Source organism: Chiloscyllium plagiosum, unplaced genomic scaffold, assembly GCF_037043375.1.
Source record: "Chiloscyllium plagiosum isolate Xiang-an unplaced genomic scaffold, Cpla_swu_hap1 HiC_scaffold_8, whole genome shotgun sequence".
NCBI classification, from domain to species: Eukaryota; Metazoa; Chordata; class Chondrichthyes; order Orectolobiformes; family Hemiscylliidae; genus Chiloscyllium; species Chiloscyllium plagiosum.
The window spans coordinates 74,937,425-74,965,178 of NW_028270146.1; the positions used below are offsets into that span (position 1 = coordinate 74,937,425).

A 27,754-nucleotide genomic window follows, 5' to 3' on the forward strand; every position below is an offset into this window, starting at 1 on the left:
AGTCAATTATGTAGAAGTTGTCACATTTTAATGTAGCATAACTATAAGCATATTCGTATTAAAAAAGGGACTAGAACATTTAAGTGATGCACTTATGCAGCTAAAGTTAGAGCTCAGATTACATTAAGGGAATTGTGCATGAAGGAATTGATAATAACAGATCATTGCCTGCAGGAAGCTGGCTGAAAGAAAGAAAAGACAATTTGAATTCTTATAACACTGGAGATGTTTTGTAGTTACAGGCAGTTTTCTTTGCTTTATAACCACACAAAGTTAAGTGGTGGTATAATTTCAGTCATGTTTTATTCCTCTTCCAGAAGGAAGTGTAGTGAGATCCCTTGAAAGAGATTCATTCTCCCATTTGGGTGACAACTTGAAAAATAACTCACATTGCTGCAAGGTTGGAGAGAGTACCCATTCACAACAACCCAGCCAAGTCGAGTGTGGGCATGCTAGATGGGCTAGCTAATCTTTCCCTTTTTTACATTCCTACATAACTATCATAAACTAAGTCTGGTTTAAATGTCTGATTTAAAAACTCTCATTTATCACTTTATTTCAGCTCCTGGTTCATCAAGATCAATGAATTGCATCTTTCTCTGCTAACAACCTGGTATTCAACCAATCTATTCACAATCTTGGTGTCACATTTGACTTCAAGATGAACTTTTGACCACTTGTTCACACAAGCACTAATATTGCCTATTTTCACTCCTGGAATATCATCCACCTTTACCCAGGTCCCAGTTGAAATCTGCTGAAGTTATTATTAATGCATTTGGACCTCTAAAACTCATTATTCCAGTGCACACCTGGCTGGTTTCCCACATTCAACCCTATGCAGTTTAGAAATTATCTCAAACACTGCTGCCTTTGTCTTTCATTCTATTATTACTGTGCTCCCTGACCTACATCGGCTCCTACTCAAGCAACGTCCTAATTTATAAATTCTCATCCTCGATTTAAAATCTTTCTACCCCTCCCCTCCCCTCTTCTTGTCTAGAATATAAAGTGATGCACTTATGCAGTGAAGTTAGAGTTCTTGTCTCTGTGATCTACCCTGGTCCTACAACACTTCAAAATATCTGCAATCTTCTAATTCTGGTTCAGGGAACATCCCCATTTTAATCGCTGAAGTGTTTGTCAGCTGTGTCTTCAACTGTATCAGCTCAAAGTTTGAAATTCTCTCCTTTGCACCGTTCCACCTCTCTACCTCGCTTTTCTCCTTTTGAGCTCTCCTTATTATCTATCTAATTGAAACTTTTAGTCGCATAGTATCCTCATATTTTTATTATTTTAAGGATAGTATTTAATTAGAAGTTTTGGTTACTTTGTTGCTGGGACAAAGTGACATTCCTTCTTGTGTTTTCAGTGCACTTAAGAAATACCAGCTGAGACTGGAGTTTTGTATTTTCATGTAAGCATGTATGTTAGCTCTCTATCCTGGTCACTAGAGACAGAATCTTACCACAGTGGAAACAAGTCATTGCTAATAAATCCTACAGCAACGGTCAAAAGTATAATGGCAGACTTCCGTGGTAGATGCATGTTAATTGCAGTAATGTTGCGTTCTATTTTTTTGTCAAATTCTTGAGTAAGTAATTGACCTTCGCATTATCAGGAAAAATCAATCAATCTAAAATATATTGAAAATAATAAAATGTATTAAAATTACACTTCCATGTTCCTGGAGAATGCTCTATCCATGTTAATTCATTTCATCATGTGGTTTATTTTCAAATGAGCAGTTGTTTACATGTACTTAGGATGTATCACTGAACCATTTCATTATGGTCCAAAGTTAGATATTTCATACAAACTTACTTTCTTTAAACAAAACAACAATGTTTTTGAAGCTTCACATGCACAGAATTTGTAGGGACAAGACTCTAAATGTATGTTTACATTCCAAGTTTCAACCTGGGGGGTCATAGTAATTTCGCCATTTTCTATGTAAAATTGAGTAAGACGGAATTTCAATAGGAAGGATATAAGATCACAAGCATATTCCTGCATGTCAGCACAAGCTCAGGCACGGAATCAGATTTACTTAAAATGTTTATCTCGTACTTTATATTAGTCAACAATTTATGGTTTCTTGTTCAATATATGTGTTTTGTAATCTAAGATATTCATTGAACCTATTTTTGAGATTACAGGAGAAGCTAAAAATTTGTATTATCCTCAAGTACATTAGCTTTGTAATAGAAAGTTTGACTTGGGTTAAATGTGCTCAGGAGTTAAAAAGCTTTGGGTTAAAAAGCTTTTAGGAAAAGCTAAAAGGCTTAATGGCACAGAACAGCATATATCAGAAGTTACTGCACATCTTAATTTATTAGTAGTTCATTTAGCAGATCCTATTATAGAATAAAAGACAGTCAGGTTTATCTTAAACACAATTAAATTAAAAATTAACATACCATCACTGCATGAACCTGCAGTAAGCAAAATTTCGATTGAAAATCAATATTTAATTGGTATCACTGCATTTTGTGAAAACAACATAGTGCCCAGAAATCCATTGTTGAATGAAACTGAAATGGTGGTACCATAAATAACATTGAAATATCATTTAATATGCTTCATACTGTAGAACAGAAGCACTACATTACAGTTGAAAAAGTATGGAATTTGATTCATATGACACTAAAAATCTTTTAAGTATCATCCTAATTATGTTCAAAATTAATTTGAAATGCTTTCTTCACTGCGTATTTTCTTCAGGGCACTGTGAGCAGTCAGGTAGAGATTGGGCCAGGTGAAGAGGTCCTTATCCAACTGCGAGATGAACGAGAGCTTCACTTGAGGATGGAAGTGATAGAACAGCAGCTGAAAAATCTAGAGACAGCCTTCAGTGAGCCTTCTGTGAGTAACAACATAATCTTTGTAACTGAAAATACTTAAAGGAATGTGATAAGGAAGAAGTAGAGAAGGTGGGTGCGGACTGAAACTCTTGCTTTTCTGACTGACTTGATCAAAACTTTCTTTTTTTTAAATGAAACTTGCCTTTATTAGTGCCACATTTAACCCAAGTCAAATTGAAACATAACTCAAATTAAAAGACATTGTGCAAAGATTAGCTTTTATTGATGTTACAGTTTACCATCTATCTTCATTTTGTAAAGGACTACTCTTAGAAAGCAGCCTGGACCTCTGCAAAGATCTTGCTATTCCAAACGAACTTTGGTTTTACTTGCATTGTGTACTTCAGTTGTATACATTATACAGTCATTGATAACTTGTCAAGAAGCTTGTGGATGGGGAAGAATACATTATAGTCAATGTAGGAACTTAAGCTTTTTAAAAATGAAACTCAATTCAAAACAGCTACCTCTTGTCACAAATTTTTAATACTGGAGTTAAATATATTTTCAAATTGTTTTTCAAAATTACGTTAATAAGAACTTCAGCATCTTGCTTGAATGCTATCTTTTCTCCAAGGGACTGTTACAATGGAAGTGCATCTAATTAGATGGTTCTTTGCTGTGCATGACTATACCACAGAACTGCAAAGCACTGTATGTGTATGTATGATTTCATGCAAATATGCCTTTAGAGTGGGAGAAGGAGGGGAAGTATGTGCAAATCACAGCCACTTGTTTTAACATCATATGGAAGACAGCACCTCCATTGGTGCATCAATCCTTCACTCCACACAAAAACAACTATTAAATATTTTTATGAAGAGCTACACTTGGTAAAATCTCATAGATGCCTGAATGATGTGGGCTATAGTGAGATTTGTGGTAGAATTAGGCAAGAGGTTCCGGGAGGGCTGTCTCAACATTGGAGAACTTGTTGCATCTTTTATGCATCTGCAAGTGGCGAGGTGAGTTCCTCTCAAAACAGTGAGGAGTTGCTAATATAAGAGGGTTATAGCTTGTTAAAAACCTTATTAATATCACAACTCACTTCATTAATATTCAGTTTCCTTTCTGAACTGAAACAAGCTGAACTTCGAGAATTCCCAGCATGAAATCAGCGCGAGAACCTGGCACCTTCGGCATCTTGTTTGCTCCAAATGACTTCCATGCTAGGACATGCACCATGGGCATCAGCCACATGCACCTCATGTTTGTGGACTTTGATTATCATAGATCATAGAACCCGTACAGTGTGGAAGCAGACCATTCATCCCATCGAGTCTATACCAACCCTCCAAAGAGCATAAACCACCCAAACCCAATCCCACATTTCCCATGTCCAATCCACCTAGCCTGCACCTCCCTGGACTCTATGGGCAATTTAGCATGATACCTATGCATCTTTGGATTATGGGAGGAAGCTGCAGCACCCAGAGAAAGCCCACACAGACATGGAGAGAGAATGTGCAAACTCCACACGGACAGTTGCCCAAGGCTGGAATCAAACTTGGGTCCCTTGCACTATCAATGCAGAACTGCCTTGTGCAGCACCTGACATTTTGCTGGGTCATGGCAAATAAGGGAGATTTGGTGCCCTGCTTTACAGGCCTGGAGCTGGAGGTCCTGCTATATGGGTGGTCCCAGGACCAACAGCAGAGGCCACAATGCCAAACTGTGCATTTTGAGGCAGCAGTGCGAACCAATGAGCCACTGTGCTGTCCCAACCTTGGCATCTACCATTTTTCAGCCTTGAAGAACCCTCATGGCAGGTAGGGAGGTGTCCTGAGTGTGTAAGCTGCACAGAGGACATGCAGGGGTGGTGGAATTAGGATTAAGGTGAGGGAAGGATGATGATGCAGGCAGTAATGGGTTTGATAGATCCTTTGTGGGAGGTGGGTACAATAACAGAGATGGAGTGAGTGTGAGATATTAGGGAGAAGATGATGGTACTTACACTGAAAAAATGGGAAAGTTCATTGACTTCCTTTCTATATTGCTGTGCATTCTGTCAGACAGTTGAGACTGCATTGAGCAAAGTGCCAGCCTCAGAGTAGACAGGCATAGTTTGGCATTGTGGCCTGCTCTGCTGGTCCTGGACCACCCATCCAGCAGGAACTCCAGGTCCAGGCTTGCAAAGCAGGGACCCAAATTTCCCTTATTTGTCATGACGTAGTGAAATGTCAGGAGCTGCACAGGGCAGCTCTGGACTGACAGTGCTTGTCTAGCTGCACAGTGGGCTTTTAAATATGGTGCCAGTGTCAAGGATGGCCGTATATTTGGAGATATCCCAGCAGTGACAATATTTTCAGGAACATGTGTGGTAATCTGGGGCTAGCATCACATTAAAAACCTGCTACAGGATTGGGGTAGGTATTTAATGAGGTGAGTTTGGTAAGGTATGGTGAGAAAACTTGCTCGACCTTATGTTACAAAACCCTCCAGAAACCTTGATGCAACTGGCATTTAGCCAAAAAAAGTAAGATTTTGCCCAAAAAAACAATTCCAGAGTTCTAGGCTCAGGCTTTATTATTTTTTCCAAAATGTTGTCTAAACTATGAACACTTGTGCATTTACCTCTGGATAATCAGATGTAAAAGGTGATGTCACCATTTTCGATGCTTTAAATGTTGAACCCTTAATTTATTGTTCAATTCGTGATGGATGTTGTGTATCAATTAAAATGAAACAACGTGAATTGATCCAGGTGGATTGCATCTTTAAAATCCTATCTGATGCTGATTTGTCATTGCATAATACTGGAATTCCATGTCTCAGGATGTAATTTAAGTTTTGATGTCCTATTTTTGCCAAAGCTATATTTTATACCCAGTGGTCTGGCGCAGCTACTCATTTTGGTGTAACAGAACATCGTGTAATGTTTCCATGTGTCACCATGTTGTATTTCAAAAACAGAACTCAATATCTCATTAAAATATGTTTCCATACTCACTCGAAATTCACTTTCTTCCATTATTTGTTCAAATCCATGAACATTCAATTCTTATAAGGATACAAATCAAAGTTAGGCAATAGTTTAATCAAACCACAGTGAGTCAAAATAATTGATATCTGTAGTAAATTATATAAAGTGCAGAAGATATCATAACTCATGCCAAAGCAAATTGTATTTCATAAATGATTTGGTAAATTCATTGAAGTTTTGCTTTATACTTCATACAAAGATTTCAGTCAGGAGAACTCTGTCTTGTTACTGGAATTTTGCTGGACTGCAGTAATTGTATTTTATCCCTCACACTTCATATTAAAAATATTTTTGGCCTGTCGGTCATTGGAATTGAGAGTGATGGTGGATTAGTGGTGCTGGAAGAGCACAGCAGTTCAGGCAGCATCCAAGGAGCAGCGAAATCGACGTTTCGGGCAAAAGCCCTTCGCTTTTGCCCGAAACGTCGATTTCACTGCTCCTTGGATGCTGCCTGAACTGCTGTGCTCTTCCAGCACCACTAATCCAGAATCTGGTTTCCAGCATCTGCAGTCATTGTTTTTACCTGAGAGCTGATGCTGTCATCTGAGGTCAAATGAATCTTGATGAGCCATGGGCTTGGAAGCCCATGACATCTCTGCCACTTTCTCCACAGGAAGTAATCTAGTGAGGAAATGCCCCGTGGCTGACCCTCCCAACGTACCACCAATTGAAGCCCTTATGTGGCAAATGAAAGACCACTGAAGGGTTTCATCCTACTGTCATTGGGATTAATCCAGTTACAAACAATCCTGCTGCTATATAGGGTGTGCCCATACAAACAGTTTCTCAGCTGCGAGGATTCTCCCTCAATCAATGGTATTAAGTCCCTATTTGAGAGATTGGATGAAAAGCAGGAGCATATCCACTGAAAGCACCCTCTCCCTGGTTCCGACCTTCCTGGCCTCCTAACTTCCAACCCAAGAATGCCTCCAATCCCTATGCATTTAGTCACTTACCTTGTTCTCCATGTTTCTGGGACTCTGAGAGTGCAGCAGCCATGACCTTCTTCATGGTCTGGTTGAGTGCAAGAGCTCCAAGCCTCTGATTGTCCTCGCTGCTGGGACATCTATGCTGGAATCTTAATTCCAGGTGAACACCTTCCAGAGGCTTTGCCAATGCCTGATTGGCCATTATATTATCCCAAAATTGTTCCAATGGTGTGTATAAATAAATTTCTTCAGTGTTGTTAGTAGAACCAACACAAGACTCAATGTCTCTTTGTTCACCATTGAGTATTTCTGACATACATTGACATACTGTACATTCAGTTTCTTTGAAAATTAACTGACAGGCAGTTAACTGACTCCCCATTTCATCATCAAAACAGCATCAATACTGATGTTGCTGGCACCACAATCAGTATGAATGGCTTCTTCTAATTTAGTGCTTCTAAAACCTGGTGTTTGCCAACACGACTTTCAGATTATCAAAGACACTCTGCCATTCTTGTGTCCAAAAATTTGCTGACTTTCTTTAAGATGTTTGTTAATGAAGCCACTCCAATACTGAAACTCGGAACAAGCCACCAATAAAATGCATTCATATCATAATACCACACCATTTTGCATTTTGTCATAGACATAAGCACATCCAAAAATGACCTCACTTCCACTTATCTAGGGGCTAGTTGGTCTTATCCCAAAGGGTGACCCAAGTAAGTCATTCTTTTTGGCAACTTTGTCGTTAGTCATATTTATAACCAAATTGTCTCTTTTAGCCAATTGACCAGTTTCTGGAAAGTGGTGTGAATGTTCCTCCCATATTTGCATAGTCCATCATTGATTGTGTTGTTGAAACCTTCATGTATTTTTCATTCTAAATGGCATGACTTCGCATTGATAAAGTCCTTCTGAAGCCAAAAGGTGATAGTCCTCTGTGCAGTCAATGAATCTTACCCATATCCTTTTTCTAAGTTAATTTTGGTGATGAATTGTGCATATTCAGTTCTTTATGACAGTCCTGTAATCTTGGAACAAGATACAAGTTCATTTTTGTTACTGTGATAGCTTTGCAGTAGTACAGAATCTGCAGAATAGGAAATTACATATTAATGAGGTGAGTTGGTGTAATAGTGAAGATATAATGCATTCTAATGCATTCACAAAGGACTCTCACCACTCACTAATAAGAATCTCATCTCACTATTCAGCGTTTGGTTGAAAATTAGATTTTTTTGTTCTTGATTGTATGATACATCTTGCTGGCCATCTTTCACAATTCTAACTTTCCTGCCATTGCCCATGTCATTCAGGGGTTGGGAAGATTCCATCCATAATGCCCAAGCGATATTCATTTTGACCTTTTAAATTGCTTCAATATATTCTTTCACAGATACAAAGACAACTAGTAAACTTTACGTGTCGTGCCTGTCTGTTGCTATCAGCTTGTAGGATCTATTGATTGATAACATTAATGGGGCTATGTTTGAATGAAAATTGATCTGACCTAAGTAAAGGCCTTTAGGATAACTTGTCATGTTATCTGGTTGAAGTCCTTTTTGGATCACTTAAAATTTGCATCTGGCTATATCTTTCATTTGAGGTCAGTTTTTCCCAACCAATGCAATATGATGCTGGCGAGTGCATATATATAAAATAGACCAGCTTATTGGCACTCGATGCCCCAGCAAACGATTCCTTTCATGGTGCCAGATGTCTCACTGAAGCTATCATTACAACGATCAGTGGTCCCTTTCATTTTTTTTTAAGGTCTTGGATTAGTCAGAAATTGCTGATTCCACAGATTGGAAGTAGCTTCTGAAAGCGGTCTGTCTAGTGGATTACATAATGGTGATATTTTTATTCAAGAAAATTGGTAGTTTTAATTGGGAGCTCACTGATCACTGGAGATCCTTGGCTAAATTCCATCCATTATCTTTAAGAGGACTGGAAGGATTTAAGGATGGAAGAATGGTGATGTGTTTCCTGTATCTTGGACCAAGCCGCTTTGGAGATTTTCTCAAAAATAGGTGTAATTACAGAGAACAATAAAATACAAATTCTGCTCAGCAGTGATCAAAAGGAAACTGAATGAAATTGTTTGAATTTTATTAACAGCATCATTACTTTATACTAGACAATTTGAGCAGCAAATAAATCTCATCCTGTGAACCCACCCACTCTAAAGCATGGGGGTCTAAAAAGCAGCACTTATCAATTTACAATGTTAACTCTATCTTAGTAGCAGAATAGGATGTTTTGCATTAGATAATGTAACATTACTATTCTTTGAAATAGCATGCTATCTCAATTGGCCACATTATCTTGGTGCAATGGCAGCATTCATTTCAAAGACAGGAAATGTGATTTCAAACCGTAATGTGGTGGTATCTTACAGTTCACTCAGAGAGTCCACGTTGTTGTTGTTTTTATATACATTATTGTAGTCTGCAGCTTTGAATAGTAATAGTCGAGTTACACTTTCTTTCCACTTGCCTGACCAACAATCTCCCTCACTCTATCACCTATCATTGGTATATGTTAAATATATGTGCAGATTAATATTCTGTTTGGCAGTGTTATGAATGCACCTTCCTTGACCACCAAGCTCTGATGAGACATGTGAACCTGGAACTTTGGATGCAGAGGTAAGGATAATATTCACAAGACCTCCAAGTCAGATCTGATTACAGATGGGCAGATAGGGTGAGATTTATTTACTTATTCAAAATCTAGCCATTTGGCCAGAGATAAAATGAGGCAAATAATCTCAACAGATGTTCTACAGCAATGATCGTGGAGTTTTGCATTTTTTGATGTTCATGACCCTATAACACTATTTGAATAAATCAATGGAGATCTTATAATGGTCCTGACCAACATTAATCCCTCAAGTACTTTTAACTAATCAGATTATCTGTTGTATTTTGTTTTGTCTATAAATTACGTACAAAACAACTGTGGAATATCATGGAATGTACGAGGATGTGATTAGTGTGATATGAGTTCAAGTTATTTCTTTCTTAACGTGAGTTGTGTCATTATTTATCAAATAACTTTAAAAACAAACTGAAGCCGATGTCATTATCTGAGATGTCCGCGATGCAACAATAGCTTCTATTATTTATTAGGCACCTAACACCATGGAATTTTAAGTGAATATCAGTTGCATTCTGTTTTCTGTATTGTCATGTGACATCTAGACATATCTCTTGAATATATTGTTGATTTTTTCTTATCAAGGAAGCTTTACTGTAAAACCTAAGACTTTGTGAAATGCCAAACATATAATGGTCAAATGTATAATTTGTGCTATTCATGAGTACATGTGTGGTTGGCTTACCAAGAACTATTTACAGTAAATAAGCAACTTTGAGAAGTTATTCAGTCCACCCATGTGTTTAGAAAACAAAACATTGTGTAACAGTAGGATGTGGGAAGAAAAAGATCAGGGGATAGAAAAGGCATGTAGGAAAGACACTATAATAATAATAGTGAGCAATTTCAATATGCAGGTGGACTGGGAAGATCAGGTTGGTAGTGGATCATAGGAAAATGAATTTGTGGAATGTCTAACAGATTATGTTTTGGAGCAGCTTCTGGTAGAGCCGACTAGGGAACAGGCAATTCTGGCTTTGGTTATGTGTAATGAGGCAGATCTGATAAGGGAGCTTAAGGTGAAGGAACCCCTAGGGGGCAGTGACTGTAACATGATTGAATTCATCCTGCTGTTTGAAAGGGAAAAGCTGGAATCAGATATAATGATCTTACAATGGAATAAAGGCAACGACAAAGATAGAGTGAGGAGCTGGCCAGAGTTGATTGGAAGGAGATCCTAGCAGGAAAGCAATAATGGCAGGAGTTTCTGGAGGTAATTTGGGAGCACAGAAGAAACTCATCCCAAGGAAGAAGAAACAGGGAGGACGAGACAACCATTGCTGACAAGGGAAGTCAGAGACAGCATAAAATCAAAAGAAAAACCATACAAAGTGGCAAAGATTAATGGGAAGCCAGAAGATTTAAAAACCAGTGAAGGATAACTTAAAAAAGCAAGAAGCAGGAAGTTAAATATAACGGTAAGCTAGCTAATAATAAAAATGAAGGTTGCAAGAGCTTTTTTTAGATATATGAGAAGTAAGAGAGAGACAAGAGCGGACTGCTGAAAGATGAGGCTGCAGATGAAGTAGTGCGGAGCAAAGAAATGGCAGAGGAGCATGAATAGATACTATGCATTAGTTTTTACAGTGGAAGATACACAGCTGCAAACCAGAACTTTAAAAGAGTTAGGGAGCAGAGGTGATCACTAAGGAGATGATACTGGAGAGGCTAAAAGGTTTGAAGGTGGATAAATCACCTAGACTAGATGGACTACACCCCAGAGTTCTGAAGGAGATAGCTGAGGAGATAGTAGAAGCATTAGTGGTGATCCTTCAGGAATCACTGGAGTCAGGGAGTGTGGCAGAGGATTGGAAAATGGCTAATGTAACATTTATATTTAGAAAGAGAGGGAGGCAGAACTCAGGAAGCTATATAGGGTGGTTAGCCTGACCTCACTCTTTGGTAAGATTTTAGAGTCAGTTATTAAGGGGAGATTTGGAAACTGGTGAATTCAATGTTGAGGCCATGTGGTTGTAGGCTCCTGAGGCAAAAGATGAGGTGTTCTTCCTTCAGTTTGCAGGAGATTTTGTTTAGGCAGTGGAGGGGACCCAGAATGGACATGTCATTGGGGAAGTGGGAGGGGGTATTGAAATAGTTGGCCACAGGAATGTAGGGTTGGTTAGTGCATACAGACCAGAGACGTTCCCTGAGCTTGTGCTCAGTCTCTCCGATGTAGAGGAGACCACATTGAGAGCAACGGACGCAGTAAATGAGGTCTGTGGAAATACTAGTACATCTCTGCCAGATTTGTTCAAGAACATGTAAGTATCCCAACTATCCGCTCCACACTCCTACCTTCAATCACCTCCTACCTTTGCTCACCTATTGCCATCCCAAGTACCTTTCTCCCAACCCCTCCCCCATTTATTTCTCAGCCCCCTTCCCTCTACCCAGTCCTGATGAAGGGTTATGCTGGAAACATCGACTCTTGTGCTCCTCATATGCTGCCTGACCTGCTGTGCTTTTTCCAGCGCCACCCTTTATTGACTCTGATAGCTCCAGGATCTGCAGTCCTCACTATCTCCTGGATAGAGGATTGGCTGACTGGCAGAAGGCAGAGAGTAGGGATAAAGGGGTGTTTTTCCGGATGGCAGCTGATGACGAGTGGAGTTCGCAGGGGGCAGTATAGGGACCATGACTGTTTGTGTTGTACATTAGCGATCTGGATGAAGGAATTTAAGGTGTTGTTGCTATGTTTACAGATGGCACAAAGAAAGGTAGAGGGACTGGTAGTATGGAGGAAGTGTGAAGCTTGCAGAAGGATTGAACAGGTGAAGAGAGTGGGCAAAGAAGTTGCAGATTAAATTCAATGTTGGGTGTCTGAGGTTGGGTGTCTGAGGTTGGATGAATAGGGGTGTAAATTATATTTTTAAAGGGGAAGACTTTTGGAAATCTGAAGCAAAAAGGGACTTAGGACTCTTAGTTCAGAATTCTCTTGAGGTTAATTTGCATGTTCAGTTGGCAGTGAAGAAGGCAAATACAATGTTAGCATTCATTTCAAGAGTGCTAAAATACAACAACAGATATGTATTGCTGAGGCGACATTAGGCTCTGGTGAGACCACATTTGGAATATTGTGAGCAGTTTTGAGCCCCACATCTAAGGAATGACGTGATGGTATTGGAGAGGATTCAGAGGAGTTTTATAAGAATGATCCCAGGGAGGAAGGGCTTGTCATATGAGGCACAGTTGAAGACTCCGGGTCCGTGCTTGATGGAGTTTAAAAGGATGAGGGGGTTCTGATTGAAATTTACAGAATACTGAGAGGCCTGGATAGAGTAGACTTTCAGAAGATGTTTCCACTAGTTAGAAAGACGAGGACCTGAGGGCACTGCTTCAGAGTGAAGGATGATCCTTTAGAACTGAGGTGAGGAATTTCTTCAGCCAGAGGGTGAATCTATGGAACTCATTATCGCAGAAGGCTGTGGAGGCCAAGTAATTGAGTGTATTTAAGGCAGATAGATAGATTCTTGATTAATAAGGGAATCAAGTGTTATGGGGAGAAGGCAGGAGAATGGGGCTCAGAAACATATTAGCCATGATCAATGGTAGAGCAGACTCGATTGGCTGAATGGCCTAATTCTGCTTCTGTATCTTATGGTCTTATGGGATACGGAATGTGACTTCAGGCTACCCAGATGGTTAGTGGATTTCCAGTCTTGTTAATGGAAGCATTTCAGGGAAATTCAAGTGATTTCTTTATAAATTGAAGTAAAATAGGAGCTGTAATCAGGCTGGTACAATTGCAACATTTAAGAGGCATTTGGATGGGTATATGAATAGGAAGGGTTTGAAGGGATATGGGCCGGGTGCTGGCAGGTGTGACTAGATTGGGTTGGGATATCTGGTCGGCATGGACGGGTTGGACCTAAGGGTCTGTTTTCATGCTGTACATCTCCAAGATGCTATGACTCTATGACCTTGCTTCCTATATAGCAAATTGTATAATTAAATTATACATTGGGAATGTTTTATGCAGTGGACGTAATTCAGAGGGAGCACAGCATACATTGACTTGTTTTGTGACTAAAGTCATGTTATTTTGTTCTTGTATTGTAATTTTATTTCATTCTGAAGATTGTTTAAACAGCTTTAATAGCTAGTTTCATATTTCACACTATTTGAAGCAGAGTGACATTCACAAGACAGCCACGGTTTATAGATTTCTCCTGGAATCAATGGAAATTGGACAGATTTTACATCAAATGGAAATACCATCCCAAGCAGTGAAGGTGCAAATCACTTCCATTGAGACTGAAAAAATATCTAACTGATTTGGAGATTGAAAAGGAGGTTGATGGAACATAAATGAAGCAGTGAGAACTTATTAAGCAAACTAGCATGGACCAGGCTAACTTTAACCATCCAAAAGATCTTAATTCAACTGCAGTATGGTGAATTACAAACTTTGCAACAAGTAACAGTTGTGGATTCTGGGGAACTTTGCCATTAATTTGTCTCGACTTATTTTTCTATGAAACTGGACAGCAGAATCGGAAAATCCTTGATCTGCAGACTGTCAAAAATCACTGGATAACCCTGTAGTCTGACTTTATTGGTAGGACTATTAACTTTTATCTTTTATTACTTTAGTCTTTACTAAATTTTGTATATCAAGGGGCATCATGCAGGAAGAAATTCCCTGTTTTAACATCACAATACCACCAGAGTGAAGCCAGAGTTTGAAATGCAAATTAACTAAACTAAGATTAAAAAATGCTTTCTCTGCAGGAGTTAAACAATGAACGATACTCTGTCAATTGTAAAGGGAATGACAGGCTTTGTCGTTTCTTTAAGATCTAACAATAGGTAATGCATGCACTCAGTTAAATACAAGCTTTACAATTATCCTGCAGAAAGAGATTATGAGGACAGCAATAAACTGTAAATGGTTTGGAATTCTTTTTGTGAAAATGTTGTATAGCTCCCTATTTCGCTTTTAGTTTATTTGACCATGAACTTTCAGATCCCCTTGAAATGATGTTTCATCTGGTTCCTTCTGTGCCCTGCAGTTACATATTGCTCACTGTGATCAAAGCCAGGGTGATTCTTCTCTGCATTCCTTTTACCTCTGAGTTCCTGGAAACCATTCAGCGCTACCTCATTTCGCATACTTCAGTGATAGTACAATTAAAAAATATATTCAGATTTTAATAGCACGGTTGCTAAGTGCTAAGCAAAGGAGCCTTTCAGACAAAAGATGACAAATTTGTTGTTTCGCTCTCAGTGGATGTTTGTGACTTTAATTCGATGATTGTGATGTGATATAATAGTTAGCAGACAAAGCTCTGAATTCCTGAATTTTGCTGTGTCATTGTTTAAAGTGCATCAATTAACACATTTGAACAAAGGGATCTGATTAAATATACATTTTCTCTTTTACATCTATCCTTTCAATGCCATTTAGTTGCAAATATGTTATCGTACTCTCAGGCGTTTTTTTCAAAAAAGCTTTAAAGGCTCCTTTGCAGTACTTAACAATGTCATCAATCCCAGTTTTCTTGCACTGGCATCACATTTCATGATTTTACACTTTTGTAACTAAAGCAAATCATTTCTAGGAGAATCAAGTATGCTAAATAATTTCACAGAATTTTTCATGATAAAATATGTAGTTAATAAAGTTTGTGAAGGATGTGGTGAGGCAAATAATATTTTCTGTAACCATTATTTTTCTATTGCAAGAATCCAAAGAAAACAGAAAATCAAATCAAAAACCAGTTTTCGTTTTGAAGAAAGTTTCCAAAGCAAGGTTTTTTTTGTGTTGCACTGACATGCATAGCATCAGCTCCTCTGATTATAACAGTGTAAAAGCAAGAAACATCTTGTGAAAACCGCAGCATGTGGTAGCTGAATTGTGTTCTATTGTCTTGAATACAACACATGATTAAAAGTAAAGTGCAGTAAATTTTCTCAAAAAAAAACTGCATAGAAATAAAGGGATTTGTGGCCCTCTGGTATTGAGGCCCCTGAGATTCCAAAATTTTTCATGTCTCATGGAATAATTGAAATGTAAAGTAGAGTTAGATGTAAAGCAGATTAAAGCTGGTATTTTTCTTTTCTGACAGCCTTCTTATCATCAAAGTGTTCCCGCTGGTACTTTATATGAATATGCCAGCAATGTTTTCTTTTCAGATATGCAGGTGCATTCCATTCATTTCTGTCTTTTCCCATTACAAATACTTACAGAAAGTTCATCTGACTGAAAGTACTTTATTTTAGTTTAGATACTAGGTTTGCAACAATGTTTCTCTTTATAACTCAACACCTAAAACAGTACAATGGGGATTCTCAAACTGAATTTAGGTTAGGATCAATCTATTCACTGTAGCATTAAAAAGTATGATTATCACTGTTGGCGGTGGCACTGCTGAGCTACTGGTCTTTCGATTTGACCAGTAGGTCTTGTGTGTCACTAAATTGACTACAGTTGGCAGTATGCCTACCCGGGTCATGCGATAGATTAATTTTATCTGTATTGTGAAATTCAACTCTGCATGACTGACGCACATAAGGAGAAGAATAATGTGTGGGATGGCTCCCAGTGCTGCTGGCCTCATGACCAGACTGACATTGTCACATTGGGATGTATAAGGGAAATGGTCACAAAGTATTTTGCTTGACGAGATGTAAGAGATTTGATTGACATGACTGTCAGTATTGCCATGCCACCAATGGAAGTTTGGTGAGGATCATGGTCTTACTGATCACAGCAGCCCCACTGCCACTTAGTGTCCTGATAATGTTCGGTGGTTCCGCCCCTCACCTGGGTTGAAGTTCCAGCTTGGAGTCAAACAGATTGGTGGGTAGCTGTGTAGTCCCAGCAATGATAATTGCAGCAGTGGACAGGACTGCATGTACGCGGAGTCCATCAGGTTCAAAAATCCTGGAATCAGGGCCAGGTACATGCAGTGATTCCCATGATGGCAGGGGAAACAAAGTCCCTGGAGGGGAGAGAAATGTTGGTGTATGGCTGAGTGGAGGTGCCAAGTGAAAGAGGGAGTATGAAGTGCAGACCTTGAGCTGGCATCTCCTGGACTTGCCATCAACTCTGGTCCTCCTGCAGCAGTCTTCACGTTCTTAGTAAGGCAGCCATAGCAACCGACGTCCCACCAGCTGCTGGGACCAGGGCTCTCCATGGAAATGACCTAAATTAGACACAAAAGAAGTGAAAAAGTTTCTTAGATCTAAGAACAGTCACTGGGCTCATGCCATGCAGATGAGGGCAGAGCATACTTCACACAGTGAGACAAGCTGCACCCACATCAATTTATTTTTGATGCATCAGTATTTTAAAGGTAGTTTATATCATCGAAGCTGTGTTCTGACATATCATTAATCGCACTTGTGTGATTAGTCAACAGAAGTCTGGAAACTGTGTAAATAGTTTGAAGCAAAAACTTCAAAACAAATTAAGCTTGGGGTATGTATTTTGCATGTTATAAATAATTCAGATTAAATTAAATTTAGAAGTTTTCTCCTACTTTTCTCAGTGGAACCGGAAAAATCAAAACTGATAATGAAGGTACTTGTTGGAAATGATGTATATGTGATAGCCATATCTTTGTTCATCTGGAAATGCTAAATTCATTGACGGTCATTTGATTATAGCAGCCTGGGTTTCTATTTGTGCTTAATCCCCATTGGCACAAATTTAACTCTTGACTTGTTTGTGTTTTGGAACAACCCAAAATCTGTATTTAATTTGTTTCATATTACAAAATAAAAGAGTCCATCACAAACAAAACGTTAATGTACTACCAAGAATTTGGAGGAAAGCAAATACCGAATCTGCTGGAAATCTGAAATAAGAAATTATTTTTTCTGTCAATACTCAATAGGTTAGGTATTTTTTGGAGAAAGAAGCAAATTAACTTTTCATCAAGTTATTGACCAGGCATATTTGGCTACGTTAGTTTCGGGGAGTCACGTGCAGTTTCCCTCCATAAAGTCTGGTGAATTTTCTCAAGCAATTCTCCAAAGCTCCCCTCGCTACATATGCCCCGTGCCTCTATGGTGTCCCACTTACACTAGTGTGCAATCAGCTATGGCAGAAGTACTTGGAGCTTCCAGGATTCCTGAAGCAAACTTTATTTTAGCTGGCACCTTATGAATTGGCACTCTTGATAAACTGGCAAAAATTATGGACCTCAAATACTGGGCATTTTCTGCATTATTACAATCTCCACAATGTCCGAGTAGTCAGTTGAAGGTGCGAATGAGAAGATTCTCTGCTTGTAGGTTTTATTTAAGGCAAAGTTACCTTATTATTTAAGTGATTTATGCTGTAAATAAAGTATGACAGTGATGTGTATACCCCATGTATTATATTTCTATTACTTAGTGTTTGATTTTACATTACTTCTGTGTCTTCTTCATCAACCAGTACAATCTTGGTCCCATAGGTGCCGGTTAATATCAAAAGTAATGTATATGGACATTTGGCTTGAAGTTCGTATTTCCCTATATGCAGCACAAGGCTCACCACTCAAATACACTAGGAGATTGTAGATAGGTTCTCAGGTGACATATTTAATGTTGCCTGTAACTACTTCTGCTTCACAGAGGTAACTAGGATCAATCTGCAATGACCAACACCATGGCCAAGATTACTTGTGACCAGGATTTGCACATGCACACGTGGACTGCATGCAGAGTACTATGATTATGGATGGCTTCACCTATGCTGTGTAAGTGTCTGATTAATGCAATTGCCTCTTAAAGCGCCTCACATTACTCAAAACTATAATTGGCATGCTCAAACAGAAAATAACACACTTAACATGCCCATTTGGTTGTTATTATAGCTGGCTCCCAGTTTTGAGGTTCCTTTTGGTCATGGCTGACCATAGGTTGCATCCTTGTTGTTCTGACTTTCTTCCTGAAGCAATGTCGCTTGTGACTGAAGAGACCAATGCTGGAATGAAAGTCCCAGTCACAGAGGTCACATCTGTATGTGGTCATTTATCTGCTAGAACTGCTGCAGTCCTTCCTTTGTGCCCGCTTGTCTGCTGCAGCGCTCCTCAGCTTCTTTTCCCTTGTTTTGAGGTGTTGGTTCAGGGTGCTTCTCCATCTCATGTGGACAACTGTAAGCCTTTCCCAGGACTCCATAACAATATCAAGCGCCTTCATGTCCTCATGCTGACATCCTTGTAGCGCTGCTGGGGACGCCCAGTAGGTCTCTTCCCGGTTGCAAGCTCTCTATAGAGGATATCCTTTGGGAAATGGCCATCCTCCATGTGGTGGACGTGACCCAGCCAGCGCAATCTCTGCTGCCTGAGCAGAGTGAACATGCTAGGAAGGCCAGCGCAAGATAGGACTGCTGCATTGGACACTCTGCCTTGCCAGGATATGCCCAGGATACAGCGGATTCTACTCAAGTGGAAGATGTTCAGTGTTCTCTCTTGTCTGTCATATGTAGTCAACGTTTCACTGCCGTATAGCAGTGTGTATATGACGCAGGCATTGTAGACTGACATTTTGGGATTTGTCCATACTCGAGTCGTGAGGTGAGCAAGAGTTGAGGCTGCTTTCCCACTCCTCTTGTCAATCTCTCTGTTCAACGAGAGGTTGTCAGTAATGGTAGATCCAAGGTAAGTAAACTGATGGATGACATTGAGTTTGTAGTTGTCAATGATGATGACTGACGGTGTCTCTGTGTCCTGTTCCAGGATATTTGTCTTCTTCAGACTGACAGTCAGCCTGAAATCCTTGCAAGTGTGAAAGAGGCAGTCTTTCAGTAACTGGAGTTCCTGCTGGGTACGTGTTGCAACTACAACATCATTGGCAAACAGCATGCCTCTGATGAGTGCCGCACATACTTTTCCATTCCCATTGCATATTCATTGTTCAGATGAGGATAGAAGGCAATGTAGGTCTCATTTGGCACAGTGAGTCACAGGTTCAGCCCTGGTAAATAAGGGTGCCTTTGAACCTTATTTACCTGACCACGAGGGAACACTCCCGTCTGTTGATTGTTGTGCTCCCTTCCAATCGGAGGACACTTCAACAATCTAGAACATTCAATCTTGGACCTTCGGGTGACCATCCTCCAAGGCAGACTTTGGGGTAGGCAGCAATGCAAAGTGCCCGAGCAGAGGCTGATAGCCAAGTTCGGTACCCATGGGGATGGTCTCAAGCGGAATCTAGGACTCAGGTCACACTACAGGTGACCCCACTCCACTACACACTCTCTCATGCACACTCTCACACACGTACACTCCTACAGACCCATATACAACCTCTCCCTCATACGCCCCCACATACACACCCACACTCACACCATCTCATAGACCTATAGCCCTTTACACTCACACATAGACATACACACACTCTCTCACAGACACTCATACACCCCACCCCCACATATTCATACCCACATGCATACACACACATATAAGTTTGTGGGGTGAATTTGTACTTGCAGAATTACATTTTATTTTGCTTAAAAACTGCATGAATCCATGTAAGATTCTGTAAATCCCTTTTTTAGAATGGAATTAGTCTGAACATTGAAGCACAGACAGTCTCACAGGGCAACTCACATCCTAAGTGCATGATCTGAGCTGACATGGCACCTATTGTTAAAGTACACTTAAAGTTAACTTTAAAAAGGTTCTGGGATTTATATATGAAAGAACTGAAACCAACATGGTCATTCTAAAAGATGAGAGATGTAACAAACAATCCAGGTCTTTTTCAATATATAATTTCAGTTGCATCACACTGTAAACTTGTGCTGTAAATTCTGTGTCTTATGATCTTATACTCCACAACCACCTGATGAAGGAGCAGCACTCCGAAAGCTAGTGCTTCAAGTAAACCCATTGGATTATAACCTGCCGTTGTATGATTTTTAAATATATTGAAAGTGGATTAGAAATGTACAGTAATTATATGGTGATGCTGTTACATGTCCAACATCCATGGACAGGAGGTGCAGGATCTCACTGTCATCATTGTGTCATCAAAGGTGTTGGTGGCAGATGTCCAAGATGAAGGTCTGGAGGAGCAAACGGTGAGCTGGAACTGCAAGGTCCCACCTTTGACTTACATCTTGGGAGTTGTCACGATCTTATTTCTATCTGGTGTGTGGGAGAATAGGAAACTGCATATCAACAAGGCAGGATTAGATGCTAATGACATGCCTCTTTCTACTCATAGAGTCATAGAGATGTAGAGCATGGAAACAGACCTTTCGGTCCACTTTGTCCATGCCAACCAGATATCCCAACCCAATCTAATCCCACCTGCCAGCACCTGGTCCATATCTCTCCAAACCCTTCCTATTCATATACCCATCCAGATGCCTTTTCAATGTTGCAATTGTACCAGGCTCCAACACTTCCTCTGGCAGCTCATTCCATACAGGTACCAGCCTTTGTGTGAAAAAAATTCCCCTTAGGTCTCTTTTATATCTTTCTCCTCCCACCCTAAACCTATGCCCTCTAGTTCTGGACTCTCCCACCCCAGGGAAAAGACTTTGTCTATTTATCCTATCCATTCCCCTCATGATTTTATAAACCTCCATAAGGTCACCCCTCAGCCTCCGACGCTCCAGGGAAAACAGCCCAAGCCAATTCAGCCTCTCCCTATAGCTCAAATCCTCCAACCCTGGCAACATCCTTGTAAATCTTTTCTGAACCCGTTCAAGTTTCACAACACCTTTCCGATAGGAAGGAGACCAGAATTGCATGTTGGCCTAACCAATGTCCTGTAGAGCTGCAACATGACCTCTCAACCCCTGTACTCAATACTCTGACCAATAAAGGAAAGCATACCAAATGCCTTCTTCACTATCCTATCTACCGTGACTCCACTTTCAAGGAACTATAAGCCTGCATTCCAAGGTCTCCTTGTTCAGCCACACTTCCAAGGACTTTACCATTAAGCGTATAAGTCCCACTAAGATTTGCTTTCCCAAAATGCACCACCTCACATTTATCTAAATTAAACTCCATCTGCCATTCTCAGCCCATTGACCCATCTGATCAAGATCCTGTTGTAATCTGAGGTAACCTTCTTTGCTGTCCATTACACCTCCAATTTTGGTGTCATCTGCAAACTTACTAACTGTACCTCTTATGCTCACATCCAAATCATTTATATAAATGATGAAAAGTAGTGGACCCAGTACCAATCCTTGTAGCACACCACTGGTCACAGGCCTCCAGTCTGAAAAACAACCTTCCACCACCACCCTCTGTCTTCTACCATTGAGCCAGTTCTTTATCCAAATGGCTAGTCCTCCCTGTATTCTATAAGATCTAACATTGCTAACCAGTCTACCATGGGGAACCTTGTCGAACGCCTTACTGAAATCCATATAGACCACATCTACTGCTCTGCCCTCATCAATCCTCTTTGTTACTTCTTCAAAAAACTGAATCAAGTTTGTGAGACATGATTTCCAATGCATAAAGCCATGTTACTAGTGAGATTATTATCTTCTGTTCAAAACCTAGTTGCAGAAGTGGACACTGAGAATCTAATTTCTCTGATTTTTGTCATTTTCTCAACTGACTCACTAATTCCCATGTTGTTCATGGATTAGGACGATTGTGCCTATTAATGCTGTTCATCTCACCAGAAATATTGCCATCCGGAGTCTGTAATATAATGTCATTATTCTGGTCTTAAGTTGGGCATCATTTCTTAAATGAATTCCATGCAGACATCTTTCTTGTTCTTTACGAGATGAATTCCTCTGTTATTATTTCCTTATTTGTAAGACTGATGGACACATGGTTCACATTACAGAATTTTTTGGCCACCCACTCAAAAGCCAGACTGCTTAGTTCAAATCAGACTAGGTTCCATTGCTATTCTGATGTAAAAATAAAATTAAGTCTGTAGTGCAAATGTTACTGCTTTTCTCTGGGATTGGAGGTTATTGTCTGACAATAATCTAAATAACTCTGTGGTTTTTAAACGATCATTATGAAATTAAATATGGCTTGCAGCCACAAAGTGCAGCAGCAATGAAATAACATTGGTGACAATTCCGCTGGTCTTGCACACAATGAAATTTTGATGATGAAACCCTGCTGTTTTCCAGCATAAACGTTTTAAGAGGTGACAGAAAATGAGAAGCAGAGTACTAACATTTCTCAGTTCATTGAAGAGTCATTTCCTGTCGACTCAACTGTAATTATTGTTATGCCTCAAAGTGACATGCATTGATCTGTTCTTACTTCTTTCTAAAAATGTTGTTAACACTTTGCATTGTTTTATTCCTTACAATATGTTTCAAAGTATTATATCAAACATACACTTCCCGTTGATCATACTTCTTATTATCAGACTTCGGCCATCATTATTCACCTAAAGTAAATCAACAGCAATCCAGAAATGAAGAGATAGTGAGAAGTGTGAATGAAAACTGGAAAGGAGAAAATTGCCAGTGGGACATTGCTAAGGCTATAATAATAGCTAACCTTGAATGATCAGTCCAGATAATTGATCAATAATAACATGCACATTAACCACTCAGATAACTTGAAATACTTCTTTTAAAATTTGTCTGCACTCTGACTGGTGGCTACAACTTCTCCTGTTCAAAATAAACACATAAAATGTCAGTTGTATTTCCTCATGGAGTTGTTTTTGTATTGTTTAGTAATATTATCACAATGAACAGTGAGCGAGTGTTTCAACACAAAATTATATCATTATTGGCAAAGAAGAGAGTTGTTGGTGGCATGGAATAGAGAATTTATTATACTTTGTCAATCATAATAGTTTTAAAAAGTTTCAACTTCCATGCTCATATTCTGAAGGTCCACATAGACACAAATAAGTTAAAGTGAGATACAGATTAAGCTGTCTTTGTAGAGTTTAATAAAATTGAAAGTTGTACCTGTTTTGTAGGCTGATAATTTGGATAATTCCTAAGATCCTGAATTTGGCATTGTGATAAGTTCTTACAGAGCCAACAATTGCTGAGCTGGTCTTAATATTCTGCAAATGGTTGGTGAGTCAGCAGACAGGCCTCAAACTTACAAGTGGTATGGAGGAGGAGGAGGAGGAGGAGAGAGAGAGAGGCTGCCACATTTTCCACTAGCTTGTAACTTGGAAAAAAACAGTTTCTCATCACAAGAGACTTAACTGGGTTGCCACATAATCCTATCCTTCTAGGTGACGAGTTTCCTCATATAAAATGGTCATGGATGGTGAATTCCAAGTCCATGGTGTTCAACACTGAATTATGGTTGGATGGATCCTACTCACAGACAGGGTTCATTCTCAGAGATGATTATATCTATTGCCCAGGCTTCAATCAGATGAACATACCAAGTGATTGTTGGGATAGCCTGTGAATGGAGTAGGTGATGATCTAATTTCCACTCCTTCACGATTAATGTCTACTTGGATTTTCCCAGACAGAATGTCTTCTTTTTAATAAATTTGAACGGTGTAAGTTACTGTTCAGCAAGTGTTCAGCCATCTTAGAAACTACTCTTTCAAGTCACTGGAATGTTGCTTCAGTCTTTTCAAACACAATTAGCGGCCTTCAGTCAGCAAATATATGGAGTCATGTAGTTCTAAAGCATGGCTTCAAAACATGGCTAGGGTAAGGCAACAGGACTGAGTAAGACATAGGTGGCGAGTTTTGGATGACCTTAAGTTTATGAAATGTGAAGAAAGGGGGATCAGTTAGGGCTGTGTTGGGCTAGTCACATCTTGAAGTAACAAAGGCAAGAATGAGAGTTTTGGTAATTAGTTAGTGGAGACATAAGGGAAATCAGGTGATGATGCAGTGCTAGACGTGAACAGTCTCCATGATGGCACAAATGTGAAGTCAGAGCTCAACTTCGGTCCAAATGTGGCATCAAATTTGCTAACAGACTGACTTAACCTCAGACTGTTGACAGGGTAGGGACAGGATCAGCAGGCTTCTGATCAAAGTTTGATGCAGGTAATGAAAACGATGGCTTAAGTCTTCCCAATGTTTAATTTGAGGAAATGCCTGCTCAACCAGTATTGGCTGTTGGATGAGTAGACTTTTTTTCAATTGCAAAGGAATCAAGACTGATGGTGGTGGTGAGGTAAAGCTGTATATCAGTATACATGTGAAAATTAACATAGAGTTATAGAGATGTACAGCACAGAAACTGACCCTTTGGTCCCACTCGTCCATGCCGACCAGATATCCTAACCTAACCTAGTCCCATTTACCAGCATTTGACCCATATCCCTCTAAACCCTTCCTATTCATATACTCATCCAGATGCCTTTTAAATGCTGTAATTGTACCGGCCTCCACCACTTCCTCTGGCAGCTCATTCCATCCGTGTACCAACCTCTGCATGAAAATGTTGCCCCTTAGGTCTCTTTTATATCTTGCCCCTCTCACCCTGAAGCTATGCCCTCTAGTTCTGGACTCCCCTACCCCAGGGTGTATTTATCCTATCTATGCCCCTCATGACTTTATAAACCTCTATAAGGTCACCTCTCAGCCTCCATCGCTCCAGGGAAAACAGCCCCAGCCTATTCAGCCTCTCCCTATAGCTCAAATCCTCCAACCCTGGCAACATCCTTGTAAATCTTTTCTGAACCCTTTCAAGTTTCACAATGTCCTTCCAATAGGAAGGAGACCAGAATTGCATGCAATATTCCGAAAGTGGTCTCACTAATGTCCTATATAGCTGCAACATGACCTCCCAACTCCTATACTCAATGCTCTGACCAATAAAGGAAAGCATACCAAATGCCTTCTTCACTATCCTATCTACCTACGACTCTACTTTCAAGGAACTATGAACCTGCACTCCAAGGTCTCTTTGTTCAGCAACACCCCCTAGGATGTTATCATTAAGTGCATAAGTCCTGCTAAGATTTGCTTTCCCAAAATGCAGCACCTCGCATTTATTGGGATTAAACTTCATCTGCCACTCCTCAGCCAATGGCCCATCTGATCAAGGTCCCATTGTAATCTGAGGTAACCTTCGCTGTCCACTACACCTCTAATTTTGGTGTCACCTGCAAACTTACTAAATATACCTCTTATGCTCATATCCAAATCATTTGTATAAATGACGAAAAGTAGTGGACCCAGCACCAATCGTTGTAGCACACCACTGGTCACCGGCCTCCAGTCTGAAAAACAACCCTCCACCACCACCCTCTGTCTTCTACCTTCAAGCCAATTCTGTATCCAAATGACTAGTTCTCCCTGCATTCCATGAGATCTAACCTTGCTAACCAGGATCCCATGAGGAACCTTGTCAGATGCCTTACTGAAGTCCATACACTTCACATCCACCAGTCTGCCCTCATCAAACCTCTCTGTCTCTTGTTCAAGAAACTCAATCAAGTTTGCGAGACATGATTTCCCACGCACAAAGCCATGTTGACTATCCCTAATCAGTCCTTGCCTTTCCAAATACATGTACATCCTGTCCCTCAGGATTCCCTCCAACAACTTGCCCACATCTGATGTCAGGCACACCAGTCTATAGTTCCTTGGCTTTTCCTTACCACCTTTCTTAATTAATGGCATCACGTTAGACAACCTCCAGTCTTTCGGCACCTCACCTGTGACTAATGATAATACAAATATCTCAGCAAGGGACCCAGCAATCACTTCCCCATCTTCCCACAGAATTCTAAGGTATACCTGATCAGGTTTTGGGGATTTATGCACTGTTGTGCATGGTTGGTTTTGTCCTGACTGGTGTTGTTGGAGGTGTACCCACTCAAGTAAGTGGGGTATTCTATTACACTCTTGACTTGTGCCTGATAGATGATAGTCATACTCTTGGGAGTCAGGAGGTAGGTTGATCACAACTGAATTCCAGCCTCTGACCTGCTCTTGCTACCAAAGTATTTATATGGTTGCTTATTTCAGTTTCTGACCAAGGTTAACCCTCACAATGTTGATAGTGGGGGATTCAGTGATGTTATTGCCATTGAATGTGAAGGGAAGATGATTAATTCTTGTTAAAGATTGTCATTTCTTAGCACTTATGGCATGGATGTTGCTTGGCACCTCTCAGCCAAAGTTCTATGTTGTTCAGCTCTTGCTGCTTAATATCATCTTTCCAAGAACTCCATATTTGAGATTCTCCAATCAGGTTTTATCCCTACCAGACTATTAAACATGCCTGTTATCAAAGACACAACTTGTATCCAAGTCATAAACAGCAGCACTGAGTCAAAGGTAACTTTCCCTCTTTCCCTGTCTGTTGCCATGTCTGATTCATCACACATGTGTCTGAAAGTTGTGCAATGATTAGCAAACATTCCCATTTCTAACCTTATGGTGGAAGGAAAGTATTTGATATTGCAACTGAAGGTTGTTAGAACTAAGACATTACCCTGAGAAATTGCTGTGTTTTCCTGGACTTAGGTGTCTTCCATTGTGCTTGGTGTGATTCTAATCGTTGGAGAGTTCTTCCCAATTGCCATTGACTCCAGTTTTACTTGGGGTCCTATATACACTATACTTGGTCAAACTTTGGTTCAGTATCAAGGAACAGTGCCTGGAGTTCAGCTATTTTGTCCATGTTTGACCGAGGGTTTGAGGAGAATGGCATTTCAAGGGCTGCAGGTAGGTCAGTAAGGTCACGGACGGAAAGTTTACCTTTGACTCAGTGCTGCTGTTTGTGATTTGGATGCAAGTGTATCTTTGATAACAGCTGGTTTGACAGTCTGACAGGGACGGATAGAGTGTTTCAAACATGGAATTCCTGGAAAGATGAATGGGGTTTCAAGGTAAGTGGAAGAAAAAAGGGAGTTAGGGTTTGGACAATGGTATGCAAAGATGTTGGGATAAATGGTTATTCTTTGAAGCACAATGAGGACCGATTTAAAGAAGAGGCATCCACATCTGTTGATAGAGACCAATCTGCCATATCAGCATGAGTACCAGGAGGGGAAGTCATGCAGCCAGCAATTTTGTCAAAATTTGATCAAGGCAGTAGGAGATGGATCTCACGGGTTGAATGAATTCAATAAAAGGCTTCAGGAGACATCAGAGAAAATCCAGAAAAAGATGTGAGTTACAGTCAAGTTGATGAACAGACAGAATAAAGTTGATATGCCAAACATCTAAACATGTTTGGGCACAAAGGTAATCAATTGTGCAACAAAATGACTGCATTCACCAATGGGCCTGATCAAAATGTCCTGCCATAACTTGAAAATCCCCACACCATGTATCAAGCTATTTCCTAAGTTATACCACAATGTATGTGGTATGTATCTTGTTCCTATCACACAGTTTTGCCTCTGAATTGGCCATCATGTTTCATAGATTTTTTTCTACTTTGAATGAACTAAATCTAATAATCAATCTTTAGCTAACAGTC

At 39.9% G+C, this 27,754-nt stretch overlaps 1 protein-coding gene across 6 annotated transcripts in view; it reads left to right on the forward strand.

The window, feature by feature from the left end:
* The window catches only part of LOC122553719 (fibrous sheath-interacting protein 1), a 400,816-nt gene that overhangs the window by 230,098 nt on the left and 142,964 nt on the right, over positions 1 to 27,754 (forward strand). For all 6 annotated transcript variants that reach the window (XR_015757930.1, XM_087990007.1, XM_043697966.2 and 3 more), the window contains one exon: positions 2,725 to 2,865. Coding sequence is in view for 5 of the 6 variants with exons in the window: in XM_087990007.1 (XP_087846133.1) it covers positions 2,725 to 2,865 (141 nt within the window). In the remaining variant the exon portion in view is untranslated. The remainder of the gene's footprint in view (positions 1 to 2,724; positions 2,866 to 27,754) is intronic.